Source organism: Schistocerca serialis, chromosome 5, assembly GCF_023864345.2.
Source record: "Schistocerca serialis cubense isolate TAMUIC-IGC-003099 chromosome 5, iqSchSeri2.2, whole genome shotgun sequence".
NCBI classification, from domain to species: Eukaryota; Metazoa; Arthropoda; class Insecta; order Orthoptera; family Acrididae; genus Schistocerca; species Schistocerca serialis.
The window spans coordinates 296,094,767-296,114,592 of NC_064642.1; the positions used below are offsets into that span (position 1 = coordinate 296,094,767).

General features: G+C 42.1%; 1 protein-coding gene across 1 annotated transcript in view; it reads right to left on the reverse strand.

Annotated features, from left to right (window-relative positions):
- Positions 1-19,826, reverse strand: part of LOC126481241 (ubiquitin-related modifier 1) — a 59,632-nt gene that overhangs the window by 23,713 nt on the left and 16,093 nt on the right. The window contains exon 2 of the mRNA XM_050104854.1: positions 974-1,044. Coding sequence (XP_049960811.1) covers positions 974-1,044 — 71 coding nt within the window. The remainder of the gene's footprint in view (positions 1-973; positions 1,045-19,826) is intronic.

Here is a 19,826-nt window from a genome sequence, read left to right on the forward strand (position 1 = left end):
GACAGTGGTACTACAAGGTGGGAGTACGAAGTGAGCAGGGTGGAGAGTTTTTTGAGATGGCGTTGAGCATGTTGCTCTAGTTCCTGGAGGGCAAGAGTTTCAATGTGTGTTATGGGTTCCAAGAATTTGAGATTGCATAGCAGGAGAATTTTGCAAATGGAGAGAAGGTACTGCATGGAGGTTTGGGCCTGACTGATATGGTTTTGCAGGACTATGTTAGTGAGGGCTAGCACCTAGCTGCCCAACCCTCTCTCCACTGCATCCCTGCACGGTCACCAGCAGCACTTCACTGTCCCTCAGCCCTACCCTACTATCCCTTCCCCTCCCTGCCCCAGCCTCCTCCTTACCCCCACCCAGTTGCCACTCCCATCACGCACTGCCACTGCTGGCTGCTGGAGCTGCTGTTCACAGTGTGGCTTCAGCTGCCAGAGAGTGCAGTTATATGTGTGTGTTGCATTTGTGCGTGTGTGTGTCTGTCGTCTATTTTTGATGAGGCCGAAAGCTTATTTGTGACAGTCTTTTTGTTGTGCCTATCTGTGACTCAGCGTCTCTGCTACATGGTGAGTAGCCTCTTTCCTTTAAATATTATTATATATCTCAACTGTCATATTTTATTGACAATAAGTGTTTTAATGTTGCGACCCTATTTTAATACCACCTTCAGGGATCAGACAGGCATCTACCTCTGAGATGGCATACCCATACTCCTGAATGGCGCTCCATTGAACTCCTGGCATTGACCTGACTTTGGCACCAACCACGATTGCATCCTACCCTCAAGGTGCTACAGTTCTCACAAATTAAGACATTGCAATTATTTTACACTTGTAATTTCCACATATTTCTGCTATCACTGTACCACCATGATATCTGCTGTGTAAAATCAACCACTCAGTGAACAGCCTAACTCATACATATCAAATGGCAAAAGTGAAAACTCAATTTGTGAACTCTTTCATGAAATTTCACTTACACGTCTTGTCAGTATGGGGCAACTCCAGTGTATGTTTCTTCACTTTGTCAAACAGCAGCTCTGCTCCTCCACTACAAAAAGAAGTAACAATGAAATTAGATAAGGAGCGGTGACAAGCATAATTCTGATGCAAGCACTGCCCACATTATTTAAGAATGTACAGATTAACATAAGCAATGTAAACTGGTATAGCTAACACAGTAACATTTAATTATTTTGATTAATGCACATTAAACAATTTATTAACCTAAATCAGGATGGTCAGATGGAGATTTAAGGCTTGTAAATGCACTGCAGTTGGGCACAGAGGTTGACAGTTGCTGGAATAAACACATCAATAGAAAGTCTTTTGAATCTCAAAAATTGAATACAACAGAGTTGGTGTTTAAGAATAAGTATATTGATAATATGATTTTGGGTAACAAGGTTACTGCATGGTAACAAATCACAGCAAATAATGCAAGAAGTTTTGGTAAAACGAATTAGATAGTTCCCGTGTGTGTGTGTGTGTGTGTGTGTGTGTGTGTGTGTGTGTGTGTGGTTGGGAGGTACCCAATGGCAAGGTTACCTGAACCATTAAGACAATTAGAAGAAACGAATGTGGATGAAACGCCCAAAATGTGATAAAATTAGTTTGAAGCAATCTGATGTAAAATTCCACTCACCCTCTCCAAATCTCACCCATGGTGAATTGCACAATCACACTAAAATAAATTATCAACTAAAATACATCTAAAACAAGAGGCAAATGAAAATAAGGACACAGAATATGTGGCTGGGTGATCACTTACAAAAAACATGAATGAGCCAGCCACAGTGATAACATTTTAGAAACTTCTCATTAAAATTTGAGCGAACAATTCGGACAGTTCAAAAAATCGCAAAACACATACTATGTTTGACTCATCGTCAGTAAAAATATTGTGAAAATCTGTTGGCAAATGAGCCACTGTGCTCTTGTGAACTGCACGCCACAAGCACCACTCCTTCATCATACGGCTGTGTCCTTACACAAAGATGAGAGAGAAAGATTCCATCCTGTCAATGTTGTTGGAAAGAGGTATGCCACAGCTGCATTGTTGACTTTATCAGATGCAGCTTATTGTCTGTCACTTCCAGGCACTCTTCTTCCCACTGACTGATGACACTGTACCTTAACAACAAGGCGATAGTGTGGGCAGGGACGGCACACTGAACTACCCGAGGATCGCAAAATGCATCCTTGGTTACTACGTCTGCCTACACATGTGCCCAGGCATCCAGCAGAAAGGTGGAGCGTGGCCTACTGGATATTCAGGACTACTTTATCTGCTGGGTACAAGTGTTGTAGAGAGGTAATGAACACAGGGTGTCGGAATACTCAAGAAATTTACTGTTGCATCACATATCATCTGCTCCCTATCTGCTAAGTCGTGTATAATTCCACATTGAAAACAGTGAAGTCTTGAGCAACTGGATCTTGAGGACACAATCAGGAAAACCAACGGAGTCATCTGTTTACATCCATCTGATAATACAGCTACGCACTTGTGGTGCTCATTAAAAACATCATAAAATATTGTATGAGATGGAGAAGTGCAACCTCTCCAGCACCATTTTAAATCTAAAATTAATTTGAGCCCCTACTGTAACCAGGGGGACAGTCAGTTAAAAACCTGGATTTGAGTTTGTACTTGCCCCATACCAAATTACTCCAGCATATGTTTCATGCAGATCCCAAACAGCCTAGTTGCTCGTGGACAATTGGAGAAAAGGTGTTACAAAGTCTCATGAGCAACAGTATGGTATGCTGGTGAAATAAGAGCAGTGAGGACCTTACATGCTTGACACAATGAGGAGCTGCGGCCAGATGGTGAGTGGTGGTTCCCCAGGCTCATCATAGTGACTGTGTATGGGACTGGTCCTGTTATCATCCGTGGCCAGCCTGATCTCCTCAAGGTGATTAGTGTCAATAATCTTCAGGCATGAACAGCTTGTTGATTCATACACTGTGCATCCATGGTCTAGCTGCAGTCTCATAAAAGCCCTAAAAATACTGCAGCATATTCATCCTGTCCTGAGGCTAAGGCACTTTAAGATACCCAGTACCTTCTGTGTTCTTCCCCTTTGTCATTTAGTTATGGTAACCACAACAGTTTGGAATAAAAAATGTGGCCCAGAAACTTCGCCATGTCTTTAAAGTGTAGAATGGTATGCCTCGTATGCAAGTCAAGTACATTAAAAATACAATGAGAACGATAAAAATAAAACACACACACACACACACACACACACACACACACACACACACACACACACACATTTATTTATCTGCAGAAACTGTAATACTCGTCTTTGCACCTCATGTCTTTGTAACTCACTCCTCCAGCCTCTTCACTGTAAGTTGTAAGTAATGGAGTCACTGTTGTAGTTTTGGAGGAGGGACAGAACTGCAGAATTGGCCACAAGACTCCTCACCATAGATGTCATACTGTTAATGGCAATGGCAAAGAGGGTGACACTTAAAATATGCCAATATAATACTGCTGGATAGCCACCTCCACCAGGGTCAGGTAGTCAACAGTTGACTGCTGTCTCCTGAACCGATGCTGAATTCGCTCCAAGGACTTTCCTACACAGTGTGTTAAAGTGACACCCAGGAAACTACTGGGACGCATTTTCTGCTTTTCTGGTTTGAGGAGAGGTATCAAAAGTGCCTCACCTCACCAACTGAGAACTTGTCCACCGTCAAATTAAAACACACTATGAGTATTTCCATTGTGGCTGATTGCAAGTTTTGCAGCCTTCTGGATCGGATTTGGTTGTAACTGCGCACAGTATCACAAGCCACAGACAGTGCTCAATACAACTCCCACATGCCACATGGAGAAAGAGCAATTATAGGACAAAGAATTGGTGAATTTGAAGTTCCACGTTGCACAGTAGCAGCAAAATGCTGGATCGTGCCTGGCAGTGTCAGTATTCATTGCAAAACGCACTGCCACTGTCTGGACGATGTCTTATGGTGTTATTTGGAGACATCCCTGGTTCAGCACCGCTGCAATACATACACAAATGCATTTACCAGAAATCCTTCTGATGGCCTCCATACTTCCGCAAAACAAATGGTGTGATTGATCGAGCCCAGGAACTCTTGCCATGAGCTTCTCTTGCTCTTATTGATTATGTGTCAGGCCCTGGTTCTAGCTATTTGTAAAGCTCTAAGGTTTTCTACAGTTGTGCGGAACTTAAACCGTCACGGAGCTCAACACCTGACCCCAACTGCAGAGTGCCATTCCTCAATTCACTAAGGTACAGGCTGCCTTCTAAGATTACATAAGGACTTTGAGATGGATAAGTCGGCAGCATGGTGGATCACTCAGGTGATGTAGTTCATTCAGCTGCCTCAGTGTTCAAACACAGTCAGTTGGCTAAACAGAGTCTAGTTATGTCTGCTGATCATCCATCTAGGTGGTTTACTTTTCAGTATTGCTCCATCTGGTAGGTGGATCCAGAGTAAGAAGTCATCACTGGAATGAAGATCAACAGTAACCTCCACTCAGCAGAATCTGCAACTGTTGAGGAGCAGAAAGGGAGATCTAAGGCTGGGGATAGCCCAGTAGCACAGTCAAAATGAGTTGGATTGCCCGTTTCAAGATATCATAAGGCTCTCTAATGCTTGACCCCTGGGGCAAGAAGACTGGAAGCCTCATAACACATTATGGGCATTTAAGTCTCACAAAAGGACAAAAAGTACTGGGAGTTAGTAAGATCTGTGAGAGCGTAAGAATCTATTGCTTCTTGTGGAGGCAAATACAGTGACCACATGGCGATCCTCTGACCGATATGACCTTCAACTGCAAATGTTTGCAGCTCAATGACCAAGGATAGTGCAGAAGAGTGGTATGTATCGTGAAGAAACACAGCTATCCTCCCTCAGCTTGCCCCTGTCATGTCATCCTTGTGGTGGAGGGTACAGCATCGTGCCCAATAGATGGCAGTAAGCTTAAAATGGGTTTCTTGTAAACATGAGAACAGGGGAAACTCCTGCACTAGTAGTTGCAGTTCCTTCACATGTGTCCTGAACCCATTGATGTTCTGCTGCAGTATGGGAGCCATTTTATCAGTGAGGTTTTTCTTTCATCCTGTCTCTAAGCCAGGGTCTGGAAAGAAAGCTGGTAGTCTGTGTGCTGACTCATCACACTGTCCAGTGAACTATATGCTCCTACAGGTGCACACAGAGAATGCTGGTTAGCTTGCTAGTCAATGTGCAGCAGCCCCATTATGAGTAAAACATCATGCGCACTCCACGCGATTTTACAAAAACCTCTTATTACAAAAAAATTTACTATAACGAAAGGTTTAGCTTCGTATGTCAGCTTCATGGTGATGTGCCCACCATCCCTCTAATGGTCTTGGTGCATTATTACACCAGACATCAGGCCACAGCTCTTGGCTGATATATATCTACAAATCAGCAAGTTAAATGTTTATCCTTTTCTCTGTTTTCCTCGCAACCTATTTAGTAAATTATGTGTGTATTTTTTTAAAGAGGATTAGGATTAATCTCACAGTTTTGTAAGTGTAAATTCATTCAGTCTGTAGTGCAGGAGTTGTTCATTTGTTTTGAGCTCTGCAGTCTTCCTCACACAATTTTACAGAAACCATTTATTACAAAAATGAAAAATTGACTATTACGAAAGGTAATAGACAAGACATTTGGTAAGCTAGTCAGTCAGGCTCCAGCTCTCAGCTGATATACATCTACAGAGCAGCAAGTTAAGTGTTTATCTTTTTCTGTGTTTTTGTCATAATACATTTATTAAATTTCGTGTACTTCTCTGTATAAAGAGTTCAACCTCGCTTTTTGCAAGGGTGAATTCATTTAGCCTGTAGCTCAATAGCTGTTCACTGAGGAGCCAGCTTCATAGCTTATTAACATGTCAGCATCCATTGGTGACACATCTGGAGCATAGGAAGTTGTCTCCTTTTATAGTTTACTTCTTCAGTTAGTCTTGCGAGGATGGTTAGGACGTGTGCATGCTGTGCGTGGATGCAGGAGGAGCTGGTCGCAGTTCACAGACAGCTGAATGCGCTTTTGGCTACAGTCCGTCACCTTCAGGCTGCTGCCTCAGGGTGTAGCAGTGGCGGAGAATCTGGCGCATCATGTGGGACACCTCAGGTGCCGCTTGTTTTGCGCAAGGGCTCTGCTTCCGAGGCACCTCACAGTATTGCCCATCATGGTTGCCCATCACCGCAGGGTGAGTGGAGTGTGCAAACGTGTTTGCATCTCTCAATATGGATGGCCAATGTGGCCAATGTGAATGGACAGGTGGCCACTCCCTCAGCAAAGTCCAAGCAGGCACACGGGGAGGGGTTTACTAGTTATCGAGAGCTCTAACATCATGCGCATTATGGAGCTCCTTATGCAGAGAATGTTGAGGGCTGAAAAGGAAGCAATGTGCACTCAGTATGTCTGCCGGAGGGAGGGATGGGGGGGGGGGGGGGGGGGGGGGCTTATCGAAGATGTGAAGTGGCCTCGCCTGTGGCTATTGAGTGTGCAGGGTGCAGTCATCTGCATTTTGTGGCTCACACTGGCAGCAATGACTCCTGTCACATGGGTTTGCATAAACGGCTGGTGGAGGTGATGAAGACTGCTGGCCTCATGAGTTGGGTGCAAGCAGAGCTCACAATTTGTAGCACTGTTCCCAGAGTTGATTGGGGCTCTTTGGTTTGAGGCCGAGTGGAAGGTCTCCAACAAAGGCTTTGTTGATTCTGTGACGGTCTTGGCTGCAGATTTCTAACCTGTGTAATGTGGGGATTTGTAGAACCCCCCTGAATAGGTCAGGGATATAATACACAAAGGAATTAACTATTCAGGTAGCAGAGTACTTGTGAAGTGCCAATGAAGGTTTTTTCGGCTAGGCAGTATTTTGAGATGCTCTGATGAACACTCGTCAGGCAATATGCAGCAAGGGAAGTCAGATTGCGTTCAGAGTACAGACACTTCAAGTCTCCAAATTTTATCAGTAAACTGTTAAAGTATTTGTAATAAAGTTCACGAATTTACTGTCCTCCAGGAAAGTTCTCGTACTCACGTTATATGTAGGATCAAGAGTTGGCTGAAACCCAAAGCAGAAAGCTCTGAGATATTTAGCAAGTCATGGAACATATATTGGAAAGGCAGATTAGAGGCCACAGTACAGGGAGTGTTCGTTGCAGTTCACAAAAATATTGTCTCTACTGAGGTCAAAGTTGAGTGTGACAGTGAATTATAATAGGTGTCGGTAAAACAAGAAAATTGTTGGAGATTTTTACCAGTCATCCGGTTCTGCTGTCACAGTTCCATAATCATTCAAAGAAAGTCTACTGTCAGTAATGCATAAATACCCAGATCACGTAATACTAGTTGGAGGTGACCTTAACCTACCAAGTATAGACTGGGATGTCTAAGGATTCACTGTGCGAAGTACAGACAAATAGTCATGCAAAATACTTTTCAATATGTTTTCTGAAAAATGTCTTGAGCAACAAGCTCGGCAGCCCACAGACCTTTTAGCTACAAATAGGGCAGATCTTATCAGAAAGGTTAATATGCAAACAGGAATTAGCGATCATGATGTCATTATAGCAATTATGGCTACAAAAGGTAATAAATCAGTCAAGGAGTCTAGGAGAGCATTTCTACTAGGTGAGCGGATAAGTAGTTGTTAGCATCTCACTTAGACACTGAATTGACATCACTTAGTTCGAGTAAGATGGATATAGTGGAATTATGGGCAAAGTTTAAGCGGACTGTAAATATTGGGCTGGAGAGTTATGTGCCTAGTAAGTGGACAAAGAATGGGAAAGATCCGCCATGGTTTAATAATGAAATCGGAAAAAGCTGAGGAAGCAGAGGCTGTTGCAGTCACGGTTCAAAAGAAAATGCACAAATGACGGCAAGCAAAGGTTACTAGAGACTCGTGCATCTGTGAAAAGATCTTGGCATAAAGCATGCACCAACCACCACCATCACACACCTTAGCAAAAGATCTGACAGAGAACCCAAGAAAATTCTGGTCCTATGTAAAATCACTAAGCAGGTCCAAGGCTTCCATTTGCTCCTGATTTAACAGTCTGGTGCAGCAGCTGATTTGACGCTTCAGGCAGACTCCCAAATGGACAACGTAGCAATAAGCATCCCTGCCGTAGAGATGCAACTGACAGATTTGAAATCCCAAATCAGTTTTACAAAGAGTAGTCTATGGCATTAGCTCCTTACCTAGCCTGCATTTATCATGAATCTCTAGCCCAAAACAAAGTCCCAAGTGACTGGAAAGAAGTGCAGGTAACTCCAGTAAATAAAAAGGTTAGAAGAACAGATCCACAAAATTACAGACTAATATCCCTAACATTGGTTGGCTGCAGAATCCTGAAACATATTCTCAGTTTGAATATAATAACTTGTGACAGAAGCTTTACGTCCACGAATCAGCATACAATTAGAAAGCATAGCTCATGCGAAACTCAGCTTGCCCTTTTCTCATATGATATACTGAAAACTATGGGTGAAGGGCAACAGGCAGATCTCGTACTTCTAGACTTCCAGAAGGCATTTGACACAGTCCCCCACTGCAAGCTATTAATAAAGGTACAGGTATATGAAATAAATTCACAGATATGTAAGTGGCGCGAAGACTTCTTAAGTAATAGAATCCATTATATTGTCCTTGACAGCAAGTGTTCATCAGAGACAAGGGTATCGTCAGAAGTGCCCCAGGGAAGTGTGATAGGACCGCTGTTCTTCTCTATATACATAAATAAACTGGTGGACAGCAATCTATGATTGTTTGCTGACAATGCTATCATGTACAGTGTAATACCACAACCCCTCTCTGGGATCCTGTATCCTCTTCCAGTCTCATCACTACCCTCCAGAACACAGTCATATCAGTTATTTACACCAATTTAAACTGCTGCTTTGATTTTGTCTTTTCTGGTTATCTGGATTCGAAAACATGAAAGATTTTTTTTTAAGCTATTCTTTTGACATTGTTTATCTTGGGCCTCACCAGTATGCAGAATGAAGGAAACATGCTGGATTAAAAGCTGATGTGCCATCACAATTTGTACTTTATACAAACTTCAGTCACATGGTAGGAATAGTTTTGCTACTGTAATTATGGAGTAATTAACGATTAAAGTTTCGATATTTGTAATCATCAAAAGACAGCTAATTTTATATTTTCAAGTTACAAAATTGTTTGTATCCCTAATAGAAATATGACATGATGATTTTTTCAATCAGAACTAAATGTGCTCATGTTCTAATTGGTGTTAGTTAATAAAACTGTAATTATGACTATATAGAAATATAAAATTTTACTCGTACAAAATTTAATTAATTGAATCTAGGCCTTTCATTCAATAAAACTAACCCCTCTGTTATCCTGAAAATGATAGAGTGATTATCCTTTCAGCAAGTAAAATGATACATGCGAATTAATAAAATGTATTGTTGCAATGATAAAACATGTAATTTATAGTCTTAATAGAAACAGACTCTTTCCTGTCTTTGTACAAAATTATTCACTTTTATTTGATGTACATTTCTGTGTAATTTGGGAAGATGTATGTAAAAATTTTAATTGTATAAATCTAAAAATTAAATATGTAACAATGACAGTAATTGTTTACCAGCCAGGGAAGGCGAGAGCACTAATGCGCTGCTTCCTGGACTCGGGTAGACGTGCCGACCCCAGATTGAATCTCCTCGGCGGATTAATGACGAGGGCCGGTATGCCGGCCAGCCTGGATGTGGTTTTTATGCGGTTTTCCACATCCTGCTAGGTGAATACTGGGCTGGTCCCCGTGTTCCGCCTCAGTTACACGACTCAGAGACATCTGTACACGTTCGCACTCTTTCATGACTTACACTCGACACAGACAGTTGAGGTACGCTACTTACGTCCGAGGAGGTTCGAGGTGGGGGTAGGAAGGGTATCTGGTCACCCTCTGCAACTAACACTGCCAAATCCATAATAACAAGGCTGACCCCACGCTGACATGGGACAAGGCCCAAAGAAAGAAAAAAAAAGAAATGACAGTAATTGTTTAAAACTACCACAAATAGAGGCGATTTTTACGCAGCCAGAATTTCAGTCTGAGGTCAGTCTTACGTCAGTCATGAGACAGTGTTAACTCAATTTTACGTATGTAGTTCATCGCCAAACATCTAGTGTGCAAAATAAAACTCTTTGCGAACAAGAAATACTGGAAGCTTTTTTAACCATTGCATGATACCTGGGTGGCGATGCAGCAACATCAAGATGAACCTATGGCAGCATTAAGAAGCAGCATCCCGGATTACACAACATACTTATTATTTATTTGGTGGAGGATATCCATAACATGATTTTTAAGCAACGACACACATCCCAAACTTCACAACTCAAAAACATTATGTTACAACAGTAAGGTGTCAAAGTTGAGTGGCTGTAGGAAGAGATATGATGACTTAGACAAAATTTCTAGTTGGTGTGATGAATGGTAGCTAGCTCTAAATGTGAAAAAATCTAAGTTAATGAGGATGAGTAGGAAGAAAAACCTGTAACATTCAGATACAGTACAACTAGTGTCCTGCTTGACACAATCAAGTCATTGAAGTATCTGGGTGTAATGTTGCAAAGTGATATGAAATGGAACAAGCATGTGACGACTATGGTAGAGAAGGCAAATGGTCGACTTTGGTTTGTTGAGAGAACTTCAGAAAAAACTGGTACACCTGTAAAGGAGAACGCATATAGGATGCTGGTGCGATCCAGTCTTGAGTGCAGCTCAAGTGTTTGGGATCTGTACCAGGTCAGATTGACGGAAGACATAAGCAATTCTGAGGTGGGCTGCTAAATTTGTTACTGGTAGGTTCGAACAATATGTAAGAGTTATGTTTCAGAAACTCAAATGGGAATCCCTGGAGGGATGATAATGTTCTTTTCAAGAAATGTTATTGAGAAAATTTGGAGAATCAGCATTTGAAGCTGACTGTTGAATGATTCTATGGCCGCCAACATACAATGCGCGTAAGGACCACAAAGGTAAGATACAAGAAATTATTGCTTATACAGAGACATATGGACAGTCGCTTTTCCCTCACTCTATTTGCAAATGGAAGAGGAAAGGAAATGACTAGTAGTGGTACAGCGTACTACACACACCACACACTGTAGAGTTAAATGTAAATGAAGATGTGGATGCAGATGTATGTTTCTTTCTATGAAATTTAGCTATGATACTGAATTTTTCTTTACATTTGGGAGGAGGTCTCCAAACTCGAGAAAATGAACTTTCACTTCCGATCAAATGTGCATGAGAATGAAATATTCTTGACATGCCCCATACCTCCTAACCCATTTGAAATACTGAAGCAAGGTTTTGGCAAATCATAGCAGGAAAAGTGGAGAGTACTTTGCCATGTGCTTGACACACGGAACTTCTACATCAATATAGCCATAGCTGTAGCTTTTATTTAATTTTTACAATCCAATACAATAATTTTTATAAAATCATTGATAAGTAGTGAAAAGAGAATGTGCTAGTATGAAAATAAACATGAAATTTCTATTTTTGTGTTACTGCAAACAAGCATAATGTTTTATGTAATGTATTGACCTCTCTGGCTACCTACTGCTTGTTTAATAAGATGCTGTTTCAATCCTACTGCAATAGCTACTGCAAGGTGAGTTTGTGCTAATTATACAGTGTTTTGGCAAAAGAAAAAAAACTGAATCTGTCAACATGAGAAATGTAGTCATTACTCATAACTGATGATGCTTCTTCAAATGAGAAAAGAATCCTATAGGCCATCATATTTTTAATTGGGGACAATTGGAATGGAAACTTAATAAATTTTCTTCTGGGTCTTCACCTGAGAAATATGAAAATTATTTGCAGCAAATAGTGTACCACATTTTTTTTTCCTACTCCAGTTCAGAGAGAATTATCTTTTGATTGTTTAAAGATAGCTTATACACATTTACACCTATTATCACCTGATCACCACACTGACACATGGACAAAAGGCCCTGAGATTCGAGTGCCCAACATAATCGCAAGCTAACCATCGTCTTGAGCAGTTTACAAAGTAAGTTGGTCAGGCTAATCAGTCGACAGGTGTCGAGAGACACTGGGTTCTTGCTGGGCTTAAATACGGGGCTAACTAAGCCATCTTGCCTTGCAATGGTGACACCCGGAGCCAAATGCAAATGAAGATTCTGAGTACATGTTGCCTTTGGGTAACATCCAAGTGTTACACCATTGGGTTGTGGATGGAATCTGGGCCTGGGGCTGAGTCAAGTGAAGAGGTAAGAGGGTGCAAGAATTACCATTCAGGGAATGGTTCATTGTAGCCTTCAGCTTGGTGGGTGTTGAAACAGAGAGGGGATTCTTCAACTCACCATTTCTGCCAGAGAAAGGTAGCAGAATAGGAAGAGGACGCCTATGCTGTCGTGAAGTGTGTCGTGGGGTATTCTGCAAGGACTGATGGATCAGTATACGGAGAACCGTGCAGGATAAGACCCCGGACAGTTGATTGTCATTGGTGGTCCAGAAGGCTGCGGAGCTTGGACCAAACCTGGGATGAAGAGCCATACATCCCCAGGGAGGAAACACAGTGCTCCCAGCATTCCGCTTTACTCTGCTTAATAACGTAGCGAGCCTTAGCACAGTGACACTTAAAAGTGACAAGGTTAGCCCGTGAAAGGTGTATAAATTGTTGAGTGACCGCCACAAGGGGTGTTATGCACTGAAATCCCTGAGGAGGAGATACGAGGGTCGGAGTTGCTGTATTAAGGTAGGTAGTTCAATATAAGGAAGTGGCCTATCTGAAGGCAGGTAGGAATTGCAAATGGTGATTTCTGGGGTCGTATGCACTCGTATCACTATTGCTTTCAGGTTGGTACAAAGGGAGATCCAGTCACTAATGACATCACTGCGAACCAAAATGCAGACCCCTTCAGATGCTATCTCGGGGCGAGCACAGTTCTGACAGAATGCTCAATAACCATGAAATATTGGAGAGTGGTCATAATGGAAGTGTGTTTCTTAAAGAAAAAGGCAGAACACAGAATAAGAGAAACAAGCTGTATCTGTGGTAGATGATGACAACATCTATTGCAATTCCACTCGATTATAGTGTCGCGAGAGTCCAGGTTAATAAAGAAGCCGAGGGGAGGTTATGTTATCGGGTCAGTGGTCATCACCAATGAGGATGGGGTGACATCCATAAAAACTAGGTCTGATTCAGAGTGAGAAGGAAGGGGCAAAGCCACCCAAGATGCCAGCGAAGTCTCGACTTTGGACTTGTACTCCTGCTTCTTCTTCTCCCTTGGAGGGAGGGAAGAGGTGTTATCAGTAAGGGAATATGTGGCAGTGATGTCCAGATTGGACAGTGTGTGAGCAGCTTTGGGGCCCTCATCTGACCCGAGGTTGCATGTTTCCTATATTGAGAACACCGGGCAGAGGTATTTGGAGATGGGGGCTCCATCCCTTTCTGGAGCCAGGGAAGACAATTTCTTCTCTGGCTAAGTAGGAGAAGGAGAAGGAGAAGGAGGAGGAGGAGGAGGAGCAGTTTCTTGAGGAGAGGGACAAGAGCTGCTGGAGGGAAGGGGGAACAGCAGGGGTGGGACAGAGGAGGGGGCATGGGACAAGAGTAAGGAAGAGGAAAGAGGAGGAAAGGATGTAACAGAGCCAAACGTAGAAGACATCAACACCGGGTGAAGTCAGTTATAGTTTTGACGAGCCTCAGTATAAGACAATCTATGGACTTATACTCTTGGATCTCCTTTTCTTTGTTGTAAGGTGGACAATCAGGCAAGCGTGGAGAGTGTCAGTCATGACTATTTATACACACATAGTGAAACAATGGGGCTTCCCTCATGGAGTGGATGTCCAGTCACCACACACAGCATCCGCTGTACAGCAGGAAGATATGTTCCCAAAAGAAAAGCACCTTTTGGGTGGCGGTACGTATGGCTTCATGCCACATTGGTAACACGTAACCTGGAGCTTCTGTGGAATGGTATCTCCCTCGAAAGCCAGAATAAAAGTGCCGGTATTAGTGTGGTTGTCTTTACAACATTGCTGCACACATCGAATAAAATGAACGCCTCATAGCTGCAGATTAGCCCGGAATTCCTCATCAGTTCAAAGGATGAGGTGCCTATGAAAAATCGCTCGCTGGACCATATTCAGAGACTGGTGAGGGTTAATAGACACTGGGACTAGATGATAAAAAGCATGTAGAAAAAGATATGATCAACCAGGAGCCCAACCTCAGCTTACAGAGAGACTCCATTTCGTCAAACTTGTCCTCCACAAAAACAATGGCTTTGTGGCGATGAATGTGTCCCCGTCCATCCTACTGCAAACCACGTAGCGGGACTGCAATAGCTTGGGGCTCCGAGTGTACACGCACAAATTCAAGAAAGAATCACGAGCCCCTGGAGAGTATCCACAGATGAAACAGGTATTTAATTTGTAATGTATAATAGAATAACACAGCTTTTTTGCTGCAGAGTATAACTGACTCAATAAAACTCTTTCATAACTTTGAGGCTGTGAACACACTGACAACTAGCAGAACCTTGCCAACTATGCATCAAAGTTAATATCACTGATGAATTAAAGGATACTTTTAGTAAGATGATTCACTCCCTCACTTTGTACTGGGATAAGGATGGAATGATGTGATTCTGTCAGAGACAGCAAAGGACCTGGAAGAGCAGTCGAAAGGAGTGGACAGTGTCTTGAAAAAAGGATATATGATGAACAGCTACAAAAGCAAAACACATGTAATGGAATGTAACTGAATTACATCAGGTGATGCTGAGACACTTAAAGTGGTAGATGAGTTTTGCTATTTGGGCAGCAAAATAGCAGATGATGGTCTAAGCAGAGGGGATATAAAATGCTGACTGGCAATGGCAAGAAAAGCATTTCTGAAGAAGAGAAATTTGTTAACATTGAACTTGAAGCTTTTGAAATGTGGTACTATAGAAGATTACCGAAGGTTAAGTGTATAGATCACATAGTTAATGAGGAGGTACTGAACAGAATTGGGGAGAAAAGAAATTTGTGGCACAACCTGATAAGCAGGAGGGATCGGTTGATAGGACACATCTTGAAACATCAAGGGATCACAAACTTAGTATCAGAGTGTAGGGGCTAAAAAATGTAGGATGGAGACCAAAAGATGAATACAGTAAGCAGTTCAGAAAGATGCAAGTTGCAATAGTTATTCGGAGATGAGGAAGCTTACACAGGATAAAGTAGCATGGGGAGCTGCATTGAATCAGTATTCATACTGAAGACCACAACAACAACAATCTTCTCCATATATTTATGTGTTGCATTTCAATGCATTCTAATTTTGTTTTCTTATTTAAAGCCTGTATGACAAATACCAGGTCTGAGAGCCATATGTGATGGTAGGATCAATACACAAATTGAAAACCTTCTTTTTTAGACATACTACTAAGTTAGCCTTCTTGAAATATATAAAGCTCCAATACTTTCTCTTTTTGTTAGAAGCCTGAGTATCAATTCCAATTGCTGGCTGTGCTGAATTATAGGACTTATCCCTATAGATCATTTGGACTACCTGCGAAGAGCACTATTTCATCTGCAAATGTCAGATGGTACAATTTCTTTCCTGTAGTTGTGATTCCTGGGTTCTCCTAATCTTGTCTTCTACAGGCATGTTCTAAAGTTTCTTCAAACTGTAAATAACTTGGTTGAGATCAGATCTCCTCCTTCAACTCTTCTCCAAATGTTAAATTTTTCACCTAATTTTTTTTCAGATTTATTGCTGTTTCTGGTTCCATTTATGAATCATACTCATTAAGGTTTAAAGACTGGTGCTAACACTGCACAACACTTTGACATAAATGGGAATTACATGCACATCTTTCTGATAGCACACCTTACCAGCAACTCTCCCCTTAGTATTTCTGTGCCAAATGTGATGCATCTTTCCTAAATCAATTTTAATATAATATCTCCACTTCTGTGTAATACCTGGCCAGGTAGCCACATGTTAACGCAACCACTTCCGGGGCAGGGAGGTATGCTGGCCCCACATCAAAACCGTCCAGCACATTAACAAGGGGCTGGTGTGCTGGCCAGCCTTGGACGTGGTTTTTAGGCAGTTTCCCACATCCCACAAGGTGAATATACTGGGCTGGTTCCCAAGTTTCGCCTCAGGTATATGCTACGCATACACTTTCTCACACTAGCATACAGGACGTACTCTACATGCAGAGAGATTGGGTACACTGCTTCTGTCCTGGGTGGGAGGGTGAAAGGGGGGAGGGGGGTGAATAGCAGACTCATGACCTTGGCTGTTTGTTCTCCTTAAATACTTACTTGAAATACTTACTTGGTGTCAGCATCTGTATAATGATCACATTCTATACAAATACAATTTAGTATTCCTATTTCCAACAGACAACATAATTTCATCTGGGTGGTTGTTTTTGGTACATCTTCATACAACACTGCAATTTAATGGTGTTTCTTATCTGAACATGGTTTTTAAAGTTTTAAATATTGCTTTAGTGTTTTGAAAGTACAAACATAATGTTAGTACCAGTCGCATGCTGAATCCCACCCCGTATATCCCATATCGTCTAACAATGCACTTCTGCTTCTGCTTGCAGAATAGGCTATGAAGTAAGCACATAAAGCCTCAGCTACAGCTGTGATTGACTGATGCCCAGCCCGTACTACCCAACTCCCTAAAATGTCAACCACAATGTTATTTTAATCAAAGTGTTGTAGAGGTAGTATTAAAAGTGTGTAAATAATTTCCATGCCAAATATGGCCAAACATGACACACATTTCCAAATCAATACAATTGTTACATATGGACTTACTGAAATAACTGTTCAAATGTAGATCAAATATTAAGCAACATATATATTTGTACAACATTTGTACAAGTGAAAATGAAGTATTAACATGAAAATAAAATTCAAAAGTTAAACAATGGAAACTTCAGGCTAAAAATCAACAATATAAGGGAAAAGATAGACTGCTAGTCACTGTAAAGATGACATGTACGACATGCTGAATTGTAGAGAGGCACAGCAAAAAAACTGTTACACAATTAACTTTTGGCCAAAGCCTTCTTCAGAAAAGGAAATGTGTGTGCACGCACATGCACACATTCATTACACAAGCAAGTACACCTCACACCCAAATTACTGCTGTCTCCGGCAGTGAGAATCAGACCAAGCTGCCAAAGATGGCATTCGTGTGTATGAGATGTGCTTACTTGCATGTAAAATCCAGTTGGGCAGGCATGGCCATAGTGAGGGAGTGCATTCACTTTACGCAGAAAGAGCTGGACAAGAATGCGCAAACTTTGCTCCCATGCCACCTGCATATGGCACAGGCACTACCAGCATACACATGGAAATGGGTGGAGTGCAACTCTTACACTGATAATGAGATACAGAAACGACATGATACCACAAAACAGCTCAGCAAATTTGCCACTGTCAGGAGCTCCAAAGGCCAACAAGGAGGTAAGTAACACCAGAGCTATTGCGAATATGATAAAGAAAGTACTGGATTCAGCTACAACTTCAGACCTCATGAAAGTATGAGCATCATACCCATCGCAAGGACTATACTGAAATGGAAAATTATTAATGGCATTGAGGAAGCAAAGGAAGAAATGGAGATCAGGTGGGAAATACGCAGGGTCATCAACAAGTCTGTGTTTCTGAAAGCGTACATGATTGCAATGGAACGAGAGATTATCCAATCACTGAGAGATGATGTTGACACGCCGGCCGGGGTGGTCGAGCGGTTCTAGGCACTACAGTATGGAACCGCGTGACCGCTACGGTTGCAGGTTCAAATCCTGCCTCGGGCATGGGTGTGCGTGATGTCCTTAGATTAGTTAGGTTTAAGTAGTTCTAAGTTCTAGGGGACTGATGACCTCAGAAGTTAAGTCCCATAGTGCTCAGAGCCATTTTTTTTATGTTGACACTATGGCCTTTCCATCAGATGGAGGGAATGCAATGCTGGTGATGTACAGCGACAACTATTATCATAAAATTGGCTCACTGCTACAGGGTCCGACCTATAGAAAGCTCAAGAAGGATGCAACCACTATGGCGACCAGTGACTCTACTGAAGAGCTCAGGTCTACCAGAGGACGTGAAGAAGTGGTCATTTCCCAGGGTACCAGTGATGCCACACCTGTATGGACTGACCAAAATCCACAAAGTCATCTCTTTGTAGCCATGTGTCCTTAACTAGTTTCACCACATCAGCCGAGTTCTTAACGTGTCCCATATGGGATTTTAGAAGTGTTGCAAGATATTTGGCTAGTTCACAAGGAAGGGTGCCCACGAAGCCAATACTCAACACCATTGATTCACACAATTATGGACTAGCTAAATATTTTGCAACACTTCTAAAATCCCTTATGGGACATATTAAGAACTCAGCCAATGTGGTGAAAGTAGTTAAGGACACATACCTACAAAGAGATGACATGCTAGTGAGTTTCAAAATTATATCACCATTCATAAAATTACCTCTGTAAGATTCCTTGGCAATCAGTCTCAACATTTTGAGACATAGTTACTTTTAAACATGCAATGATGAACACCAACTCCAAGTTCAATGGAGAATTTTATATGTAGCCATGGGATCCCCATTGGGTCCAGGGATAACAGATCTCAACCTGGAACACATTGAGGATGTGGCTCTTCAAAGTGCTAGCCAGAAACTCAAGCACTTCTTCCGCTATGCTGATGAAGCTTTTGTAGTATGGGAGCATAGAAGACAGGTAGTGGATTAGTTTCTGGATAACTTCAAAAGGAACCATCAAAACGTTGCTTTCTGTATGGAAATAAAGGAGACTGTTTTACCTCCCTTTCTTAGACATACTAATGAAGAAGGAGGCAGTTGGTACACTAGACCATTCAGTACATAGGAACAAGACCTGCACAGACCTATACTTATATGCAACAAGCTGCCACCACACAGGGCAACGGCAGACAGTGCTTACCATCCTGGTACAAAGGACATGAGACATTTGCAATAAACAAAGCCTCCCAGCCGAACTACAACAATACAGGAAAGTGTTTTGTAAAAACTGGTAGTGAAGCACAGACAGCAGGGCTTTCAAGAAGAGAAAAGAAGCAGCAAACTGGAAAGAGGAAGAAGACAAGAGACTCACTTTCTCCCATGTTTGGGACCACTCTCAGCAAGAACTGTGAGGCTACTTGAAAAAAACAATGTAAAAGCCATCTTCTGACTACTGGTGAAGTCGAGAGTGTGGCTCTGCGAAAGACCCATTAAACTGAACCTACCTGGAATCTACAGCATCGTCTGTGAATGTGGCCAACACCACACTGCTCAAACACAGTGCTGTACTACAAAATGCTGTGTGAAGCACATCAGATATTTGTGATTGGGGCATGTAGAGAAATCAACAATAGCAGAGTATGGAAACAAAGAAGACTACATTTTTGGCTTTGAGAACACCAAGGTGCTACACCAAGCAACTGGCTATTGGGGCAGCATTATGAAGGAATACACTGAAATACAGATTCATGAGAAACTGGTCAAAAGGGATGAAGGATACTACCTGACTGTGGCACAGAACCTTGCACTAGCAGCAATACGACAAGAGATCACCCAGCACCATCACCCTCCTCCCTCATAAGATATGGCAGGAATACTCAGTCAGACATGATAGCACACTGGCTACCCTCAGCACCGCAACCTCCCCCTCCGCCTTGCCACCCACACAGTATGCAGTACCCAGTGCTGTAAGTTGAGGGGGGGTGGGAGCTACATCCGCAATATCTTGAT